Here is a 15799-nt window from a genome sequence, read left to right as displayed (position 1 = left end):
AGAGCGCAACTGCCCTGAAAACGTGCTGGGTTTCTTGGTTTGCTGGTGCCTAGTGTCTCATCCTCACTTCCGTCCCTTTACGTCTCTGTTACACGGGAGAGGTTCCAGTTGCAGGAAAGGGTGGCCAAAATAGGAGCCTTAAAAGATCTGCAGTGATGTCAACTCTCACAATTTTAACATGAATCTCATGATAATTAGGTTTTTTCCCTTCAAGTCCCAGATGCTGGAGTCAAAATAATATACGAGAATCTGAGCTTTTATTTTTAAAAAAAAGGTAAACCCCTAGTACTTGTGATGGCAGATAAACCTTGACAGTATTACCCCCTACTCCCAAAGACTCAGAAACAAGAAAGAAAGAAACAATTAATATTTTAGCTCACGATTTTTAAGCCTAGCTCATGATTTGCCGGGTGCTGACTCATAATTTTTACATTTAGGGTCGGAACCACTGGATCATGGCCTGCTGCAGATGGGTGACCCTGGCTGGCAGGGTATAAGCAGGGAGTGGTTTCTGGTGCCCCAGCGAGGCCATGAAGGGTCCCAGTGAATGTATTGTCCTGCGCTTACTGCCCACCTTGGCTCCCCGAGCGACTGGCCGCGGTCCCCCGGGGGCGAAGGTACAAGGTCCCTGCAAGGACTTGGGGTGGGGTGGCAGGGGCGGGAAATAGCTGCGTCTGCCTTTCCCCTCCAAGCCGGCAGGGGGCGAGGCTCGGAAGTGGGCGTTCTAGCGGCTCCGTTATGAACTCGCTGATGGGGCTAGCGCGTCCCTCGCTCAGCGCTTGCGCGGCAAGTTTGACTGGGATGATGGCGGCGGCGGGAAGCCCGGCGGGGTGAGTGAGGGGCGCTGTCCCCGTTACTGCCCCTTCTCCCCGGGGCGGAGCCCGAGCCCGAGCGGGCTCTTCGCCCCGCCTGAGTGTGCGCTGACCGCGTGCCCGTGTTTGCGTAGGGCGCCCCCGGGAGCGGAGGGAGCTGCTGAGCCGGACGGGAGCGCGGGGGCGAGGCCTAAAGGTAGGGGCAGCGCGGCGGGCGGGCGATAGGGACCGGGTGGGCCCGTAGGTAAAAATCCGCCGATTTCTGCTTCCCCGGAGACACCTGTGTCGGCTCCGTGCCGCTGCCCGTTCTCCTCCCCCTCCAGCGCGTCCTGCGGGTTGTGACCGGGGACATTGGGCCGCCCCGCGTGTATAGCTCCTCCCGGCCGCCTCCTCCTGCTAAATAAGGGGTTAATAATCACCACGAGCCGGAAATCCCACTAGTAAAATATTCATCGGTTATAATTTATATCGTTATGTCTTGCGTTTGCCTAAATGCTTAGTCGCCACGGTGCTGAGACTGGTGTAATTTAGATGGAGATAAATAGTCTTATTGCTGGTCAGATTTCGTTTTTTCCCCTTTCTTTTCAGGTGGAAGAGTTGTGAAGGCTCGCTACCTTCAATATGATAGAAAACCTGTGGGGAAGGTTAAGTCTGGTTTCAAATTACCTGCTTTAAAAAAAAAAATGCTGGCCTCTAAGATAATAAAACGAAAGCTGATTGAAGAAGGCAATTTTAAAAAGTGAAATATATCAGGCGTCAACTGAAAAACAAATATTTTTAAAGAGACTAGACTATGGTTTAGAAATATGTTTGGCAGCCTCTGACGCTGTAAGAGCTCATCCACTCTGCCTAGTACTATTGGTTAAACAATATGGGTTTCTTTAACCCCAGTCACTGAGAGTTCCCTGCTGCATTCTTATGAGCTCTCACCAAGTCCCAGAGAGAAAAATCAGGATAAGGAATTAAAGCCAAGCCCAGGCCTCTTATGTGACTTTGCAAAGCATTGTGATGCCCCAAGGCAGTGTTTTGGGTTTGGTTTTGTTTGTTTGTTTAAATTATCTGTCTATTAGTGAAATTCTGTAATGAAGTAGGAGCCAAGACAGGACATTACACCTCTTACTCATTATTAAATTGGAATATTTTCTGTTTTCTGGTTGGCAGAATACCTCAGCAAATTCCTCTGTAGTGTCTGGTGTAAAAAGATCTGAAAAAGGGGAAACCCCAACTGGAAGAAAAGGTCTTTTTCAGAAATGCAAAGCCACCACAAGTAAGTGGGGTTTTTTTGTGTGTGTGTTTAGCAAAACTATTCTTTATGGACTTATCTCAACCTGTGCTGCTGTAGTATCACTGCGGGAGCAGTGACCACCAACTCGTCGATCATGATCAACTGGTCGATCCTAGAGGATCTCCTAGTTGATCGCGATCTCCCGCAGTGCAGCGGGGCTGCTGCTAAGGCAGGCTCCCTGACTGCCCCGGCAGCACACTGCTCCCGGAAGTGGCCAGCATGGCCCAGGTGGGGGGGAAGGGTCTCCCTCTGTGGCTGCTCCTGCCTGCAGATCCTGCCCCTGCAGCTTCCATTGGCCACTGCTCCCCGTTTCCGGCCAATGGGAGCTGCAGGGGCGGGGCTTGCTGAGAGGGGCAGCGTGGAGTCGTGTGCCCTCCCAGGGGGAGCGCGTTGGCCTGTTCCAGGAGTGGCATAAGGCCGGGATAGGCAGAGACCCTGCTTTAGCGGCAGCCACAGCAGGAACCACTGCAGGAAAGTGCTGCCTGGCAGGAGCCGCCTCCTGGACCCTGAGTCCCTGCCCCAGCCCTGACACCTCTCCTGGAGCCGCACCCCTGCCCCAGGCTCAGCCCTGACCCCCCTCCCACACTGCGAACCCCTTGGCCCCAGCCCAGAGCTTGCATCACCCCCCTCCCCAACCAAACCCCCGTACCCTGCCCAGTGAAAGTGAGTGAGGGTGGGGGAGAGCGAGCAAGGGGGGGGTGGAATGGGTGGAGCTTTGGGGAAGGGGCTGAGCCTCAGGGAAGGGGTAGGGTAGATCTGGGGTTGCCCTTAAATTCAAAAAGTGATCTTGGGCGTAAAAAGGTTGGAGACCTCTGATCTAAAGATCATAGACTAGATAGTCTAGAGGCCTACAAAAGCTTTTTTCCCCCTTATCTGACAATATAGCAGCATTGTGACTCCTGTCATTGATACTTAATACTAATGTATTTTAATGTAATATGTGTAGAGAATATAGAACTAATCTATCTAGAAATGAAACACCATATTAATTCTCTAGAATAAGCAGATACCTGTCATTCTGTAGATGGATTGGGCTGCTACTTTAATACCCAAAAATACTTCTCTAATTTTTTGTATAGATCTAGACGAATGAACAGTAAAACCCCACAACATATAAATCACTAGTAATGTTGCAAATCTACATGTCTGTACAATGATCTTGTATGTGACTCTCAGTGTCTGAGTACTTGTCCAGGTGATCATCCAGTTTAGTCTGGTAATGTGGGAAAGGAATATTTTAAAATTATTTTAATTCAGCGTTACTTCTGTAGAGCTTTAATCACATATACATTACCTTTTACTTCATTTGGGTTCTGCTCATGTTGGCAAGCTATGAAATGGCTAAGATAGCAGCATTCTGAACAAGTTGAACCCCAACTAAAAGGAATTCTGCAGCAAGTTACACCTGCTATGTTTGTTGACTTTTGGAAGACAAAAAAGGTGGCAATATCCAGATGACACTTTTCTGTGGTGTGTTTTATTTAAAAAAAAAAAAAAAAAAAAAAAAAAAGAGCTATTGTGCAAGCGCTTGTGAACTTGCAGAACTAGGTGTTCTGGGCTGCTCACTTATGTTCTACCACACTAAAATAACGTATGTTTCTACAGGCACTGCCCCTAGCACACTAAATCGTACTATCTTGGGAAAAGATGACTTGCAGTCCACTTTATTAGAGGGCCATAAAATTGCTCGACCTGACCTGGATCTCTCAGCTATTAATGGTAAATTTTCTCCTTTAACTCACATTCTAATTTTAACAATGATGTTAAAAGGAATGTTAATGGTATTTAACATTTTTCTGAAGATCTCAAGCATACTACAAAAGAGGGTAAACTATTACCCTCATTCTGCAATTGGAGAAACTGACATAGTGAGGTGAGGCCTAAATTTTTAAGTGTGGCCTCTAATTTTCAAATCCTCAATTTTTGGGGTGCCCTACTTCTAAATTCCTAGGACTTGATTTTCAGAGCATCCACCACTCTGATTAGTAGTAACATATTGAATTTTTTGTAAGCGCTCACCCCTTCTGGAAATTATGCCCCAGGTATTCGAAGGTAGGCACCTAAAATTAGAGGCCAGTTTTGAAAAGTTGGTATGGCCATGTTCATCGAGTCAGTATCAGAGCCAGGAATAGAATGTTTCTGCTTGGGCTCTTTCTTCCCTTGATAAAATCAGTGTGGATTGATTTAAATCAAGGCAATTTAAAATCAGCAATTTAAATCGCCAAATGAAAAGACTTGATTTAAATAATGGATTTTAATCCTCTTCCATTTTGTACTTCCTTTATTTTCTAAAGAAAGGTACGTTCTCAATGATATAACCATTAAAAGATGTTGATTTACAACTAAATAGGGCCTTTACACTAGATTTGATATGTATTTTTGCTACCTAGGAAGGTACACTATAACTATATATATTCATTTAAGTAAATGCATAGCTGAGTATTTTCAGATTCTTATTAATTGTACATTTTTAGTATGTTAAAAAATGGTGACTAACTTTTTGCTCATGATTTGTGTCAAGCTGCATTAGGATGGTAACTGGAATTTAAACACACAAGACCGTATGTAAAATTTATTTCTGTTAAACAAAACAACCCCTTAATATCGTACATGATCCATTGTGCCATATTTATAAAGCTTGACCTTGGAATCAGAGAAGCTTCTTTCTTTACATGGAAAAATAGCCTTTAACTCAGTTTATGCTAGAGGCTCATGGAGTCAGCATTATTTTTTTATTTAAATGTTTTAAGAGATTATAATTTTAGATCTTCACATATTTTGTATTAAATTCAGATGTCATTTAAAAAAAAACTTACTTTAAATAAAATAAAATCTGATTAAAAAGTTTTAAATCAGTTTTTATCCACCCTGCATAAAATCATATTAAAACTGTCTTTTTTTAAGAAGCTGATTGTCTCACTCAAAGCATTTTGGCAGAGAAGCGCTGTGTGTGTACAGATTTTTATTTTTCATATATTTTTTTTTCTTTTGTGGTTTAGACAAAAGTCTCTTAAAAAAGATTCCTGGTTCAAAGTCTCTCTTCAGAGCAGAATCAAGAACACGAAAAAAAGAACAGAATTCAGTAAGTGACACTTTAAATTAGCTGGAAATTGACACCGCTGTATTGACTGGGAATGTACTGAATAAGGATTTTTGTTCATCATTAACTTTGGCAGCAAGAGTTAAGACTTCCATGGAGGAATGAAGACTTGTCCCCAGAAACCATGTGGTAACAAGTGTTTCTGTAGTGTGTTGTGGTGGTGAGAGTGTTGTCATCTTGAAAGCACTAAGGACTACTATAGGCTGAAGAGCTGTTGTAGGGCTTGTGGGTTAATATTGCATGCAGTAGTTCCCAAAGGACTAGAATAAAGAAGCTGCCAATAAAACTAAAAGCATTGGGTACAAACAGCTTTGCTAAAAATAGCCTGATAAATGCTCACAGAAGGAAATGTAATCGATCAAATTCAGCCATGGCTGTAAAGCTCATTAGGTTTGGACCTACTTATACTGGGCTAACCTCAGCTCTATATGTAAAATTTTACATTCCTTTTTAAGGAAAAAGATCTGCATTTTGCCGGTGAAATGCACCCTTATCCTAAGCATTCTAAAATTTCTATCAAAGCATCAAAATATCCTTTGTTCTGACAGCTGCCATGTTGTATAGTGAAGTATCACCTTGAGTATCCAATATCATTTTGAATGGAGGAATAGAGAATGTATAATCCACTATGGTGCTTTCTTCATGTCACTACAGGGATGGAGGCCTCACCTTAGTGTGTCACCAAGCATATCTGTCCTCTAAAGTGTGACCAAGTACAATTAGTAAAGGCTCACATGGTCTCTGCTGGTGGGGATTTGATTTGTATACCACCAGCACTCCATTGTATGAGTCCAGCTTCCATTTCTTCTTAGACTCTACTCTTACTTTGGCTAGTCTTCAAGTTAATTCTTCACCTTGCTGTGCTCTTACCCATGCTTTCTAATGATGTCCCAATGTTCACAAATATGCATGTAGGCTACTTGCATCCCATGACTTGTATAGTAGAGTACTTGAAAATTAAACTGAGGTCCCTTTTACATTGACAACGATTCATCCAACACAGCATAGAAACTTCATATCCTCTAGCGGTATTGTGAATCCTTCAGAGAATACAGTAGGTAAGGTGACATGATAAAAGAACAATAACACAAAGATAACTAGCCTCCATGCTGTTAAGTGAGAAATGTTCCATTATTAAGAAATACATTTAAAAAAACAATAGTCTGTGTGTAGTTGACACTTGGTGATAACAGGACAGACTTTGTTTGCAAATATACCTGTAATGATCAGAGATGCTACTTCGAACACAGACTCAAACTTTAGTTTAGAAATACTTGTTTGTATTTAATTTCTAAATGTGTGCTACCATTGATTTAAAAAAAATTTGATTTCTTAAGAAATCTTCTGATCCTGATGATGTGATTGGGATGTTGGAATCTCAGGCATTGCTATTAAACTATGCATCAATGAAGGTAAGATACAAATAGTCAAATGTTTCGTATTCTAGAGCTACAAAAAACATAGACTATTGGAAAACTTTCTAAATATAACTGAAACAACCTTTCTGCCCCACACAAGTTAAATTTGTGCTTCAGATATCCTTGGTTATGCAATTGTGATTCACTTCAGACACTTCCTCATATACAGCATTCCATGCACTTCATTTAAATAATAATCAGAGTGAGAAAGCTGCTGAGATAGTTGGGAGGAGCCTCCAATTTCCAGATGAAGTGCACGCTTTGAATGACTATTCTTATTTTTGCAGTGGTATAAGTGTGCATTATATACTATAGACAAAAGTATTGAGCCCTTGCTCCCAAGAGATTACAATCTAAATTAGGATGATTTAAGGAGGGAGAGCGCCATAGTGGGAGGGGAATACGGATGGGAGGACAAGTGATTCAGCAATAGGCTTAGGTAGTCACTGAGGTTAATGATACAGATTTACATAGCTGTTTCTTATGATATGATAGCTTATAAACCTAATGGCAGAAGAATGTTTGGGGGAGAATTTGGAGGAGAGAGTAGAGTCAAATGGGGTGTGGTGGGGGATTTGGTATTAGAGGCTGCATGGAAGGTGAAGAAATAAGGGACCTGATGACATAGGGGAGTGGTTAAATGTTTGACTTGGCTGGAGTGAAGTGGACAAGGTGGGGAGTTGAGACTGGTACAGGATTCTGAAGACCTGGGTGAATATGATACAGAAGGTGAGGAGAAGTCAGTGAAAACATTTGAAGAAGGGATGGTCATGTCAGAGGGGATGAGTAGGGCATATGACACATCTCCCTCTGAAAACTCAGATAAATTGTTTTTCCCCTCTACCTTTGCACACTTCCTAAGTTTGCCCTTTATAGACTAGATGCCATCTTGACTTCAGGGAGCTGTAGTAAATGATCATGGAGGTGAGAATCTTCCTTTACAGAATATAATAGCATTTTAGTAACTATATAAGGTACAGGAAAATCACCGCATACAGTGAGTTAACTTCTGAATTCAAGCTTGTCTGAATCTCTCTTCTCTCTAAAAATATTTTGGAAATAACTTAACCCTTAAAGTACTTAGCTGTGGTTTAATATTGGCTCCAAATACATTCTTGGATTTCATAGATAGAAAAAAATATTGCCCAGCTGGAGGAGAAAGGTGAAAGAAACTTATCAATATTGTGTGAAGAAAAGGAAAAACAGCAAAAAAAGCTGTATGAGCTGAAACGCCAACTATTGCTCAAGAAGAGAGAGCAGAAGCTTGAAGAAGTGCTGGATAAACAGGTTAGTTTATCACACTTCATGTTTCTCCTGCAGTTTGCAAGTGCTCTGAAGAAGCAACCTTTGGCCTTTTGGTACATTTTGTGCCTCAAACAAAAAAGCATCAAATTTGAACCCTGCTGTGGCACTTTATGCTTCTCAGGCAATGTAAAGGGGGTAGAATACCTATAGCACCTGCTTTGGTGGCCTCTCTTGTATGGACTGGAGGAAACACATGGAGATCTGAAGGCAGAGCAAGAGCATATTCTGAGCTGTTGGGAGGTGATAGTGCCCCAGTCACCAGAGCAGCTCATAATCTGAGGCATGTAAGGCTTAAAGCCACACTAACATCTTTTAGTCTTCTGTGATACACCTCTTGTGAAGCACAGCATCTGGCCCCAAACATCCTGGGCTACTACAGTTATCGGGGCCAGAGCAGAAGCACTAATCACCTCCTGGGTTGTGGGATGTGACACAATGGCATCTCCTTACAGTGTGTTTTCTGTTTTGCGGCATGGGATCAGCATAAGGAAAACTGCAATGGACTTTGATGCATTGGGATAGGTGGCAGCAGCTCCACCTTGGCAGTGGTAGCTGAGGGAACTTTTTTAAAACATCACTTAATGGGAACACATTGTAAAACTATAATAACCAAACACCAAGAGCCTTTCTAATAGTGATTTAAGCATCCCTTTAGAACTACCCCAACAGGTTAGAACAAAACATCTTCATTTTTTCAGTTTATTTTCTGCATTGGCAGCACTTCCAAACAGAGGAAGTGAAGAAACAGATATTGGAGCAGGCCTTCTCAAACATGGAGGGGTAGCACTTTTAAAAAATAGGAGTATGTGATAATACAGCCACAGAATTTGTTGATTTCTTTAAACCATATTGATGATCTTTTTAATACTGAACTAGACTCAAATCTCACTTTATTCTTTAAGATAAACCAGATAACACATTCTGTCTGCTCTTTCAGAGTGCTCCTCTGCACTGAGGTGCTGGGTTATCATGTGTCCCTTTTTCTTTCCAGATTGAAGTCCTTGCTCCTCTTCTTACTGTCTGTGAACAGTTTAAGGAGGAGTATAAAACCTTTGCGACTGCCCTGGATACCACTAGACATGAGCTTCCCATGAAGAACATTCACATAGAAGGAAATAGACACACATATTTGGGTATGAAAACTCCAAATTAGCAGGATTTTGCATTTTTTTTTTTTTTTTCAGTATACTGGACTCTTGTAATTCTGTGACTTGAAATGTAACTATAATCTTGTTAATTTCATGGCATGTCTCTTGTTCGCTGCCTTTGGATTTTCTATGGAGGGGACACTGAAACGTTAGTCCCAAGTTTTGCCTTGTCTGAATATTTTCTCATCTCTAGTTAATAAGCTGCATCCATCCAATTTATTTTTCTGTAAGAAGAGCAGAGCACACTAAACTAAGAGCATTTGTGTAGCATTTATAAGAGGGTTCATTATTACTGAAAGTATCTGCAAGGTTTGACATTTGGATAATGTATCAATAGCAACATATAACTAGCCAAGGAATTCTGAATAAATGGAGCTTGCGCTCCTGTTGTAGCAATACATGGTCTTGGCTTGTCAACTTTCTGTAGAACCTACTAATCTCCCAAACGGAATTAAGCGAGTTACCTAGTCTCCTGCTGTGATTAGTCCTAATGTAATTCAAGACAATTTTGCTCTCATAGTAATATGCTCCTGTTGCCTTTTCCTGAAGGCTGTGTGTTCACCAGTACGCTCAGTTGTTCTTAAAGCTCTTGGGTGACCACTCAAGCTGCTGACATCTTTAAAATGTATATTATTAACAGGTGCCACTGTACATTCAGTGATAATAGCTGTAACATTTGCTCTTTCGTAGAGGATTTACAAAAGCATTTAGCTGTCACACAAAGTCTTTTGGTGGAAGCTGCGCCTGGCTACTTGGAAGAAAATTCAAAGGCATTCCCAGTATTGAAAGAACTTAAGGAAGTTGCTCTCAAAATGGATGCAGAACTTGAAAGGTATTTACAAAATCATGCTGAAGACTCCAGAGTTCTATAACAGATCTTAAAATCTCTTTAAAAATCTGTGGGTCCTATAACCTCTTCAGACAATCTATATATGAAATGGCTAGTGCCACTAAGCCTAGCTCCTGTACCCTTGTTTAGAGCTGGCCACGAATGGCCAGATTTTACCCCTTCCCCTACAGAACAAGAAATACACACCCATATACTCCCTCGTTCCCACCCCCAAAGATCTACCTGCACAGAAGGCAATGAAGAAAACATCTTTCCTTTGAGAAAGGATCACAGAAGGGGGTGGTTAGTGTGACACATAATGACTCCTCCAAACAAATTTCAACCAAGGCTAGCAGTCCTAAAGTCCTGAAAGACAAGACAGCAGCAGGTATCAGGGGTGTGGGTTGCAGGGATCGGCAGTGTGGGCTGCAGCACTCTGTCTTCAGGAACAAGAATGCGAAGAAGGCCATGACTCTGCTCTCCCATTCTTCCATATGGCTTTGCAAAGAGGCTCAAGTAATGGATTATACCTCCCCTCTGCATCAATGTATGTCCCTGGGAGGATCCTGGACCCAATTTCTTTCCCCTGCTATACCACATGAGTCACCACTTCAGTAAAGGCTTGCTGCTGGAACCTCCACTAGAGGTGGGAGAGGGACATAATGCAGTAGGGTAAATATTCCCCCAAGAAGCAGACTAGAATTGAAATAACTAGGGCTGTCAATTAATCGTAGTTCACTCACGCGATTAACTAAAATATTAATTGCGATTAAAAGAATTAATTGCAATTAACCACACTTATAACAATAGAATACCAGTTGAAATTTATTAAATATTTTTGGATGTTCTACATTTTCAATATTGATTTCAATTACAACACAAAATACAAAGTGCACAGTGCAGACTTTATTTTTGTTCACAAATATATGCACTGTAAAAATGATGAACAAAAGGGTATTTTTCAGTTCACCTCATACAAGTACTGAAGTGCAATCTCTTTATCGTGAAAGTGTAACTTACAAATGCAGATTTTTTTTTTTGTTACAGAGCTGCATTCAAAAACAAAACAGTATAAAACTTTAGAGCCTACAAGTCCACTGAGTCCTACTTCTTGTTCAGACAATGGATATGACAAACAAGTTTTTCAACATTGATGGGAGATACTGCTACCTGCTTCTTATTTTACCATGTCACCGGAAAGTGAGAACAGGCATTCGCCTGGCACTTTTTTGTAGCCGGTGTTGCAAGGTATTTACATGCCAGATTTGCTAAACATTTGTATGCCCCTTCATGCTTTGGCCACCATTCCAGAGGACATGCTGATGATGCTCGTTAAAAAAATAATGCGTCAATTAAATTTGTGACTGTACTCCTTGGGGGGAGAATTGTATGTCTCCTGCTCTGTTTTACCCACATTCTGCATATATTTCATGTTATAGCAGCCTCGGATGATGACCCAGCACATGTTCGTTTTAAGAACACTTTCACAGCAGATTTGACAAAATGCAAAGAAGATACCAATGTGAGATTTCTAAAAATAGCGAAAGCACTCAACCCAAGGTTTAAGAATCTGAAGTGCCGTCCAAATCTGAGAGGGACGAGGTGTGGAGCATGCTTTTAGAAGTCTTAAAAGAGCAACACTCTGATGCAGAAACTACAGAACCCAAACCACCAAAAAAAGAAAATCAACCTTCTGCTGCTGGCATATGACTCAGATGATGAAAATGAACATGCATCAGTCCGCACTGCTTTGTATCGTTATCAAGCAGAACCGATCATCAGCATCGAAGCATGTTCTCTGGAATGGTGGTTGAAACGTGAAGGGACATATGAATCTTTAGTGCATCTGGCATGTAAATATCTTGCAACGCCAGCTATAACAGTGCCATGCGAACACCTGTTCTCACTTTCAGGAGACATTGTAAACAAGAAGCAGGCAGCATTATCTCCTGCAAATTGTAACGAGCCTTGTTTGTCTGAGTGATTGGCTGACCAAGAAGTAGGATTGGGTGGACTTGCAAGACTTCAGAGCCTACATTGTTTTATTGTTGAATAGGGTTTTTTTTTGTTGTTGTTGTTGTTTTTTATTTTTTTACATAATTCTACCTTTGTAAGTTCAACTTTCATGATAAAGAGATTGCACTACAGTACTTGTATGAGGTGAATTGAAAAATACTATTTTGTTTTTTACAGTGCAAATATTTGTAATCAAAAATAAAGTGAGCACTGTACATTTTGTATTCTGTGTTGTCATTGAAATCAATATATTTGAAAATGTAAGAAACATCCAAAAATATTTAAAATAAATGGTATTCTATTGTTTAGCAGCATGATTAGTTTTTTAATCGCTTGACAGCCCTAGAAATAACATGAAATGGAAAAACTCACAGGCCTGCTCATGACTGAACCCAGGGACCTCTCCCTGTACAACACCCCCAAGTTCTTGCTATATTGGTAAGCAAATCCCCATCTTCTACCACTTTACTGCTCATTTAATTAAGTTAAAGCAATTACCGTGGCTAATTGTAGTCTGTCTGACTTGTTTGCAGGAGCTTCAAGCAAGTACAGGACCTGTCCTTTGAAGTCAGTAAGGAAGTTTCTTTGCATAACCAAAAAGTCTGTGAAGAGACCCATGGAATAGAGACCCTGAAACACTGGTACTTCGATTAGCTTTGAAATGTTCCTCAGTTAGTGACTTGAACACCTGTGGATGCTAAACCAAGGCCAGGGAGCTGCACAAAAAAACAGAATAAAGTTAAGGACATCTGGCTGGTACATTTCCTCACTTAAACGTATGATAATTATAATACATTCATGAGACATGATGTGGAACATTCTTATAACTGAACCAACATGGCATGAGTCCCTCATTTTAGACTCAAACCCTCAGGCCTACATCCTTTGTGGAAGCTCATTGTCGGTTGGTCACTTAAATGCTCAAATGTGGAGTAAGAGCTATAGGAAATGTTACTGTTGACACATTCAGTGCACGCATCCAATTTGTTTGTTTTCCTTGTGCCTCATCTCAGCTGCAGCAGGGCAAGAGATCTCTTCCCAAGGGAAATGTGGCTCAGAGGTCACTGTGTCAATATGTAGTTGCAGGACCAAATGTGTATGCGACTGTGCATTATTGACAGTAGCCTGCAAGAGGGATGCCTGAGGTAATGCAGTGTGCACTGGTCATTCAGTGAGGAAGTGTAGCAGGAAGTCTGATCGCCCCTTTCCTATGTGATTTGGCAAGAGGAAAAGTCCAGAGAGATGGCTATCACTCTGTGGTAGTTAAATCAAATGATGTTGAAGGGGGTGAACTGATCACTGACTTCCCTGTAATATTGTGTTTGGCAAAGCTTGAAAACCTCATGCTTAAATTCTTGTTCTGTATCTTAGTACTTCTTTTGTAATAGGTTAGGTTTTGTTTGGAAGGAGATCTAATATATCTTTCTAAAACTTACTCTTGTCACTAATGGCCTTATTGTACAGTTCACTCTTGCCAGGTCTTGGAGAAGGTCGTGTACAACTTCCCAGAGCCCTTTAAATACACACAAATGTAAAATAAACTTATTTCCTGAACTGTCTATTCTGTTTCCCCATATTATTACTTTCTACAAGTTTTTTGTAATGGAGCAAGCTACAGCATCATGTCCTGTATGGAAAGTCCATGTATAAAAGCTGCTGCAGAAGGGTCTGTCCTCCTTTATAGCACCGTTCAGAGCTGCTCTGTGTCACTCTCTCGTGCTCCCCCTAGATCTCTCAAATGTGTCTCCACTGCACAGTCTGGGTATTGAAACTCATCCAGGAGCAGCCTGGCTGGGATCCCATCTCTTCATGGGGGTGCCTTCTGTCTGGGCCTAGTACCAGGAGGGTCTGAATGATCCGTGGAGGGGGCGGAAAGGCTCTAGCCACTAAGCCATTGGACTTCCCCTGATGCCTGTGACTACATCTAATTCCGAGGCCAGTCTAACCAGCTTCCCCAGGTTGGCATGGGTTGGGTGCAGTCCACCTAATTACTGTCTCAGGCAATACACCTCTACCCTGATATAACGCGAATTCGGATATAACGCGGTAAAGCAGTGCTCCGGGGGGGCAGGGCTGTGCACTCCGGCGGATCAAAGCTAGTTCAATATAATGTGGTAAGATTTTTTTGGCTCCCGAGGACAGCGTTATATCGGGGTAGAGGTGTATATACAACAGGGAAGTATAGGCACCAGCTGGTGTCAGTATCCGATCTTGCACTCCCCAAATCCCTACAACAGAGTCTGTCATGTAGGGGGTGCCCGCTGACTGGCAGTAGCTTTGTTCCTGCCAGAGGGACTGAGGTCTCCATGTGTTCACATGCTTAAACAGAAACAGTTAAGGGGTGTGAGCTGTGGTGCTGGGTGGCTCATGTCAGGGACAGAAGATAGCACTGGCTGTTTCCAAGTACTTTGCACCCAATCATCCTGGGCCAGTAACAGTTTGATTCCCCTATCACTAACACCCCAAACCCTTCCAGTGGGGGCAGGTACAAGGACCTGTACAGCCTAAAGACAAAGGCATGCAAATCCCTGAATGAGAAGTTCACTGTACCTTGACAAGGAGCAAGCTCCACAAGCAGGGCCCCTTTCCTGAAAATCCCTCCTCTCCTGTTCTCAGGTTTAAATCTAGTGCTGTCAACACAAGCCCTTCAGCTGTCTCCGCCATACAGCAGCTACAATGGGCCAATCTGTTATCAGGTCACTAGGGAGCACACTACTCGATTTAGGACTTGATTAGGATTTACTAATCAGAGAGGAGTTTATTATGTGCTTCTTGTCCAACATTATGCCAGATGACCAATTAGTGCAATACTGTCTGTTCTAAACTCTAAAGCTAAGTCCATCTATTGGCTTTTGATACATCAATTTATATATAAACACTGCAAAACAGTAGTAATTTTAGTACTCTGGACTTTCTAGTAGTTTTAAGGTGACAACTTAAATCTTGTTGATGAAGATGTTACATGTAGAAGAATGCTATAGGTCAGTGGTTCTCAAACTTTTGTACTGGTGCCCCTTTCACATAGCAAACCCCTGAGTCCAACCCCCCTTATAAATTAAAAACACTTTTTAATATATTTAACACCATTATAAATGCTGGATGCAAGCAGGGTTTGGGGTGCAGGCTGACAGCTTGGGACCTCCTGAGGGTCCTGACCCCCAGTTTGAGAGCCCCTGCTATAGGTGAAATGGGTTAGACAAAAAATTTTACTTTGTAAAAGCAGGTATGAGCACAAATTAGCACATATACCTTCAGAACTTTGAATTTTTCAGTATACTAGAGTCTTGTCTATTTCTGTGAATAGAACTCGTAGTCAACTTTATTTCATGACCTTTGTCCACCACCTTTGGAATTCTGTCTGTGGAGGTTACACTGCAACATTGGTCCCATGCTTTGCTTTGTATTGTTGCAGGTTTGTTCATCTGTAGTTAAGCTGTGTCTGTCCAATTTGTTGTTTCCCTGCTGTAAAACAAGTAGAGTTCTCTAGGTGAAGAGCATCTTCCTCTCCTCTCCTCTCCTCTTCTCCCCCCCCGCCCCCCCGGCCCCGTTCTTGGTATGTTTCTGCACTTCCTCACAGTTGTTGTTCTTAGGCCCTTTAAGTTTGTCCTTCGTGGTAATAAAACTTCATCCTGAATTCTCTTTTGTTTTGCAAAGAACAGAGACACACACCATTCTGATTCTTGTAGTTAGTTCCTTCCTGTTAGTCTGGGCCTTTAAATTAGTTTCATGAAAGAAAACAAATTTACTTGTTTAACATTAATTTGTTGCTTCTTCTGGTCCACCAAAACTCTAAAGAATTCTTAGAATTCAAGAATGCTATCGTGTCTTCGACACTGTAAACAGACTTGAGCATTTTAATTTCTTATTGATTTGTTGCATGTAGGGA

The 15799-nt window shown here is 41.8% G+C and overlaps 1 protein-coding gene across 1 annotated transcript; it reads left to right on the top strand.

The window, feature by feature from the left end:
- The first annotated feature begins 785 nt into the window (after positions 1-785).
- On the top strand, positions 786-13472 carry HAUS8 (HAUS augmin like complex subunit 8). The gene is made up of 11 exons (XM_026654981.1): positions 786-830; positions 947-1008; positions 1401-1456; positions 1974-2079; positions 3703-3816; positions 5097-5179; positions 6535-6609; positions 7744-7902; positions 8912-9053; positions 9759-9900; positions 12447-13472. Exons 1-11 carry the CDS (start codon positions 802-804, stop codon positions 12565-12567), a joined length of 1089 nt encoding a protein of 362 aa, XP_026510766.1. The 5' UTR covers positions 786-801; the 3' UTR covers positions 12568-13472.
- The last annotated feature ends 2327 nt before the right edge of the window (positions 13473-15799 follow it).

This window comes from Terrapene carolina, unplaced genomic scaffold (assembly GCF_002925995.2).
Source record: "Terrapene carolina triunguis isolate 2854851 unplaced genomic scaffold, T_m_triunguis-2.0 Scaffold194, whole genome shotgun sequence".
Taxonomy (NCBI): domain Eukaryota; kingdom Metazoa; phylum Chordata; order Testudines; family Emydidae; genus Terrapene; species Terrapene triunguis.
This window is presented reverse-complemented; position numbering and strand designations above follow the sequence as displayed.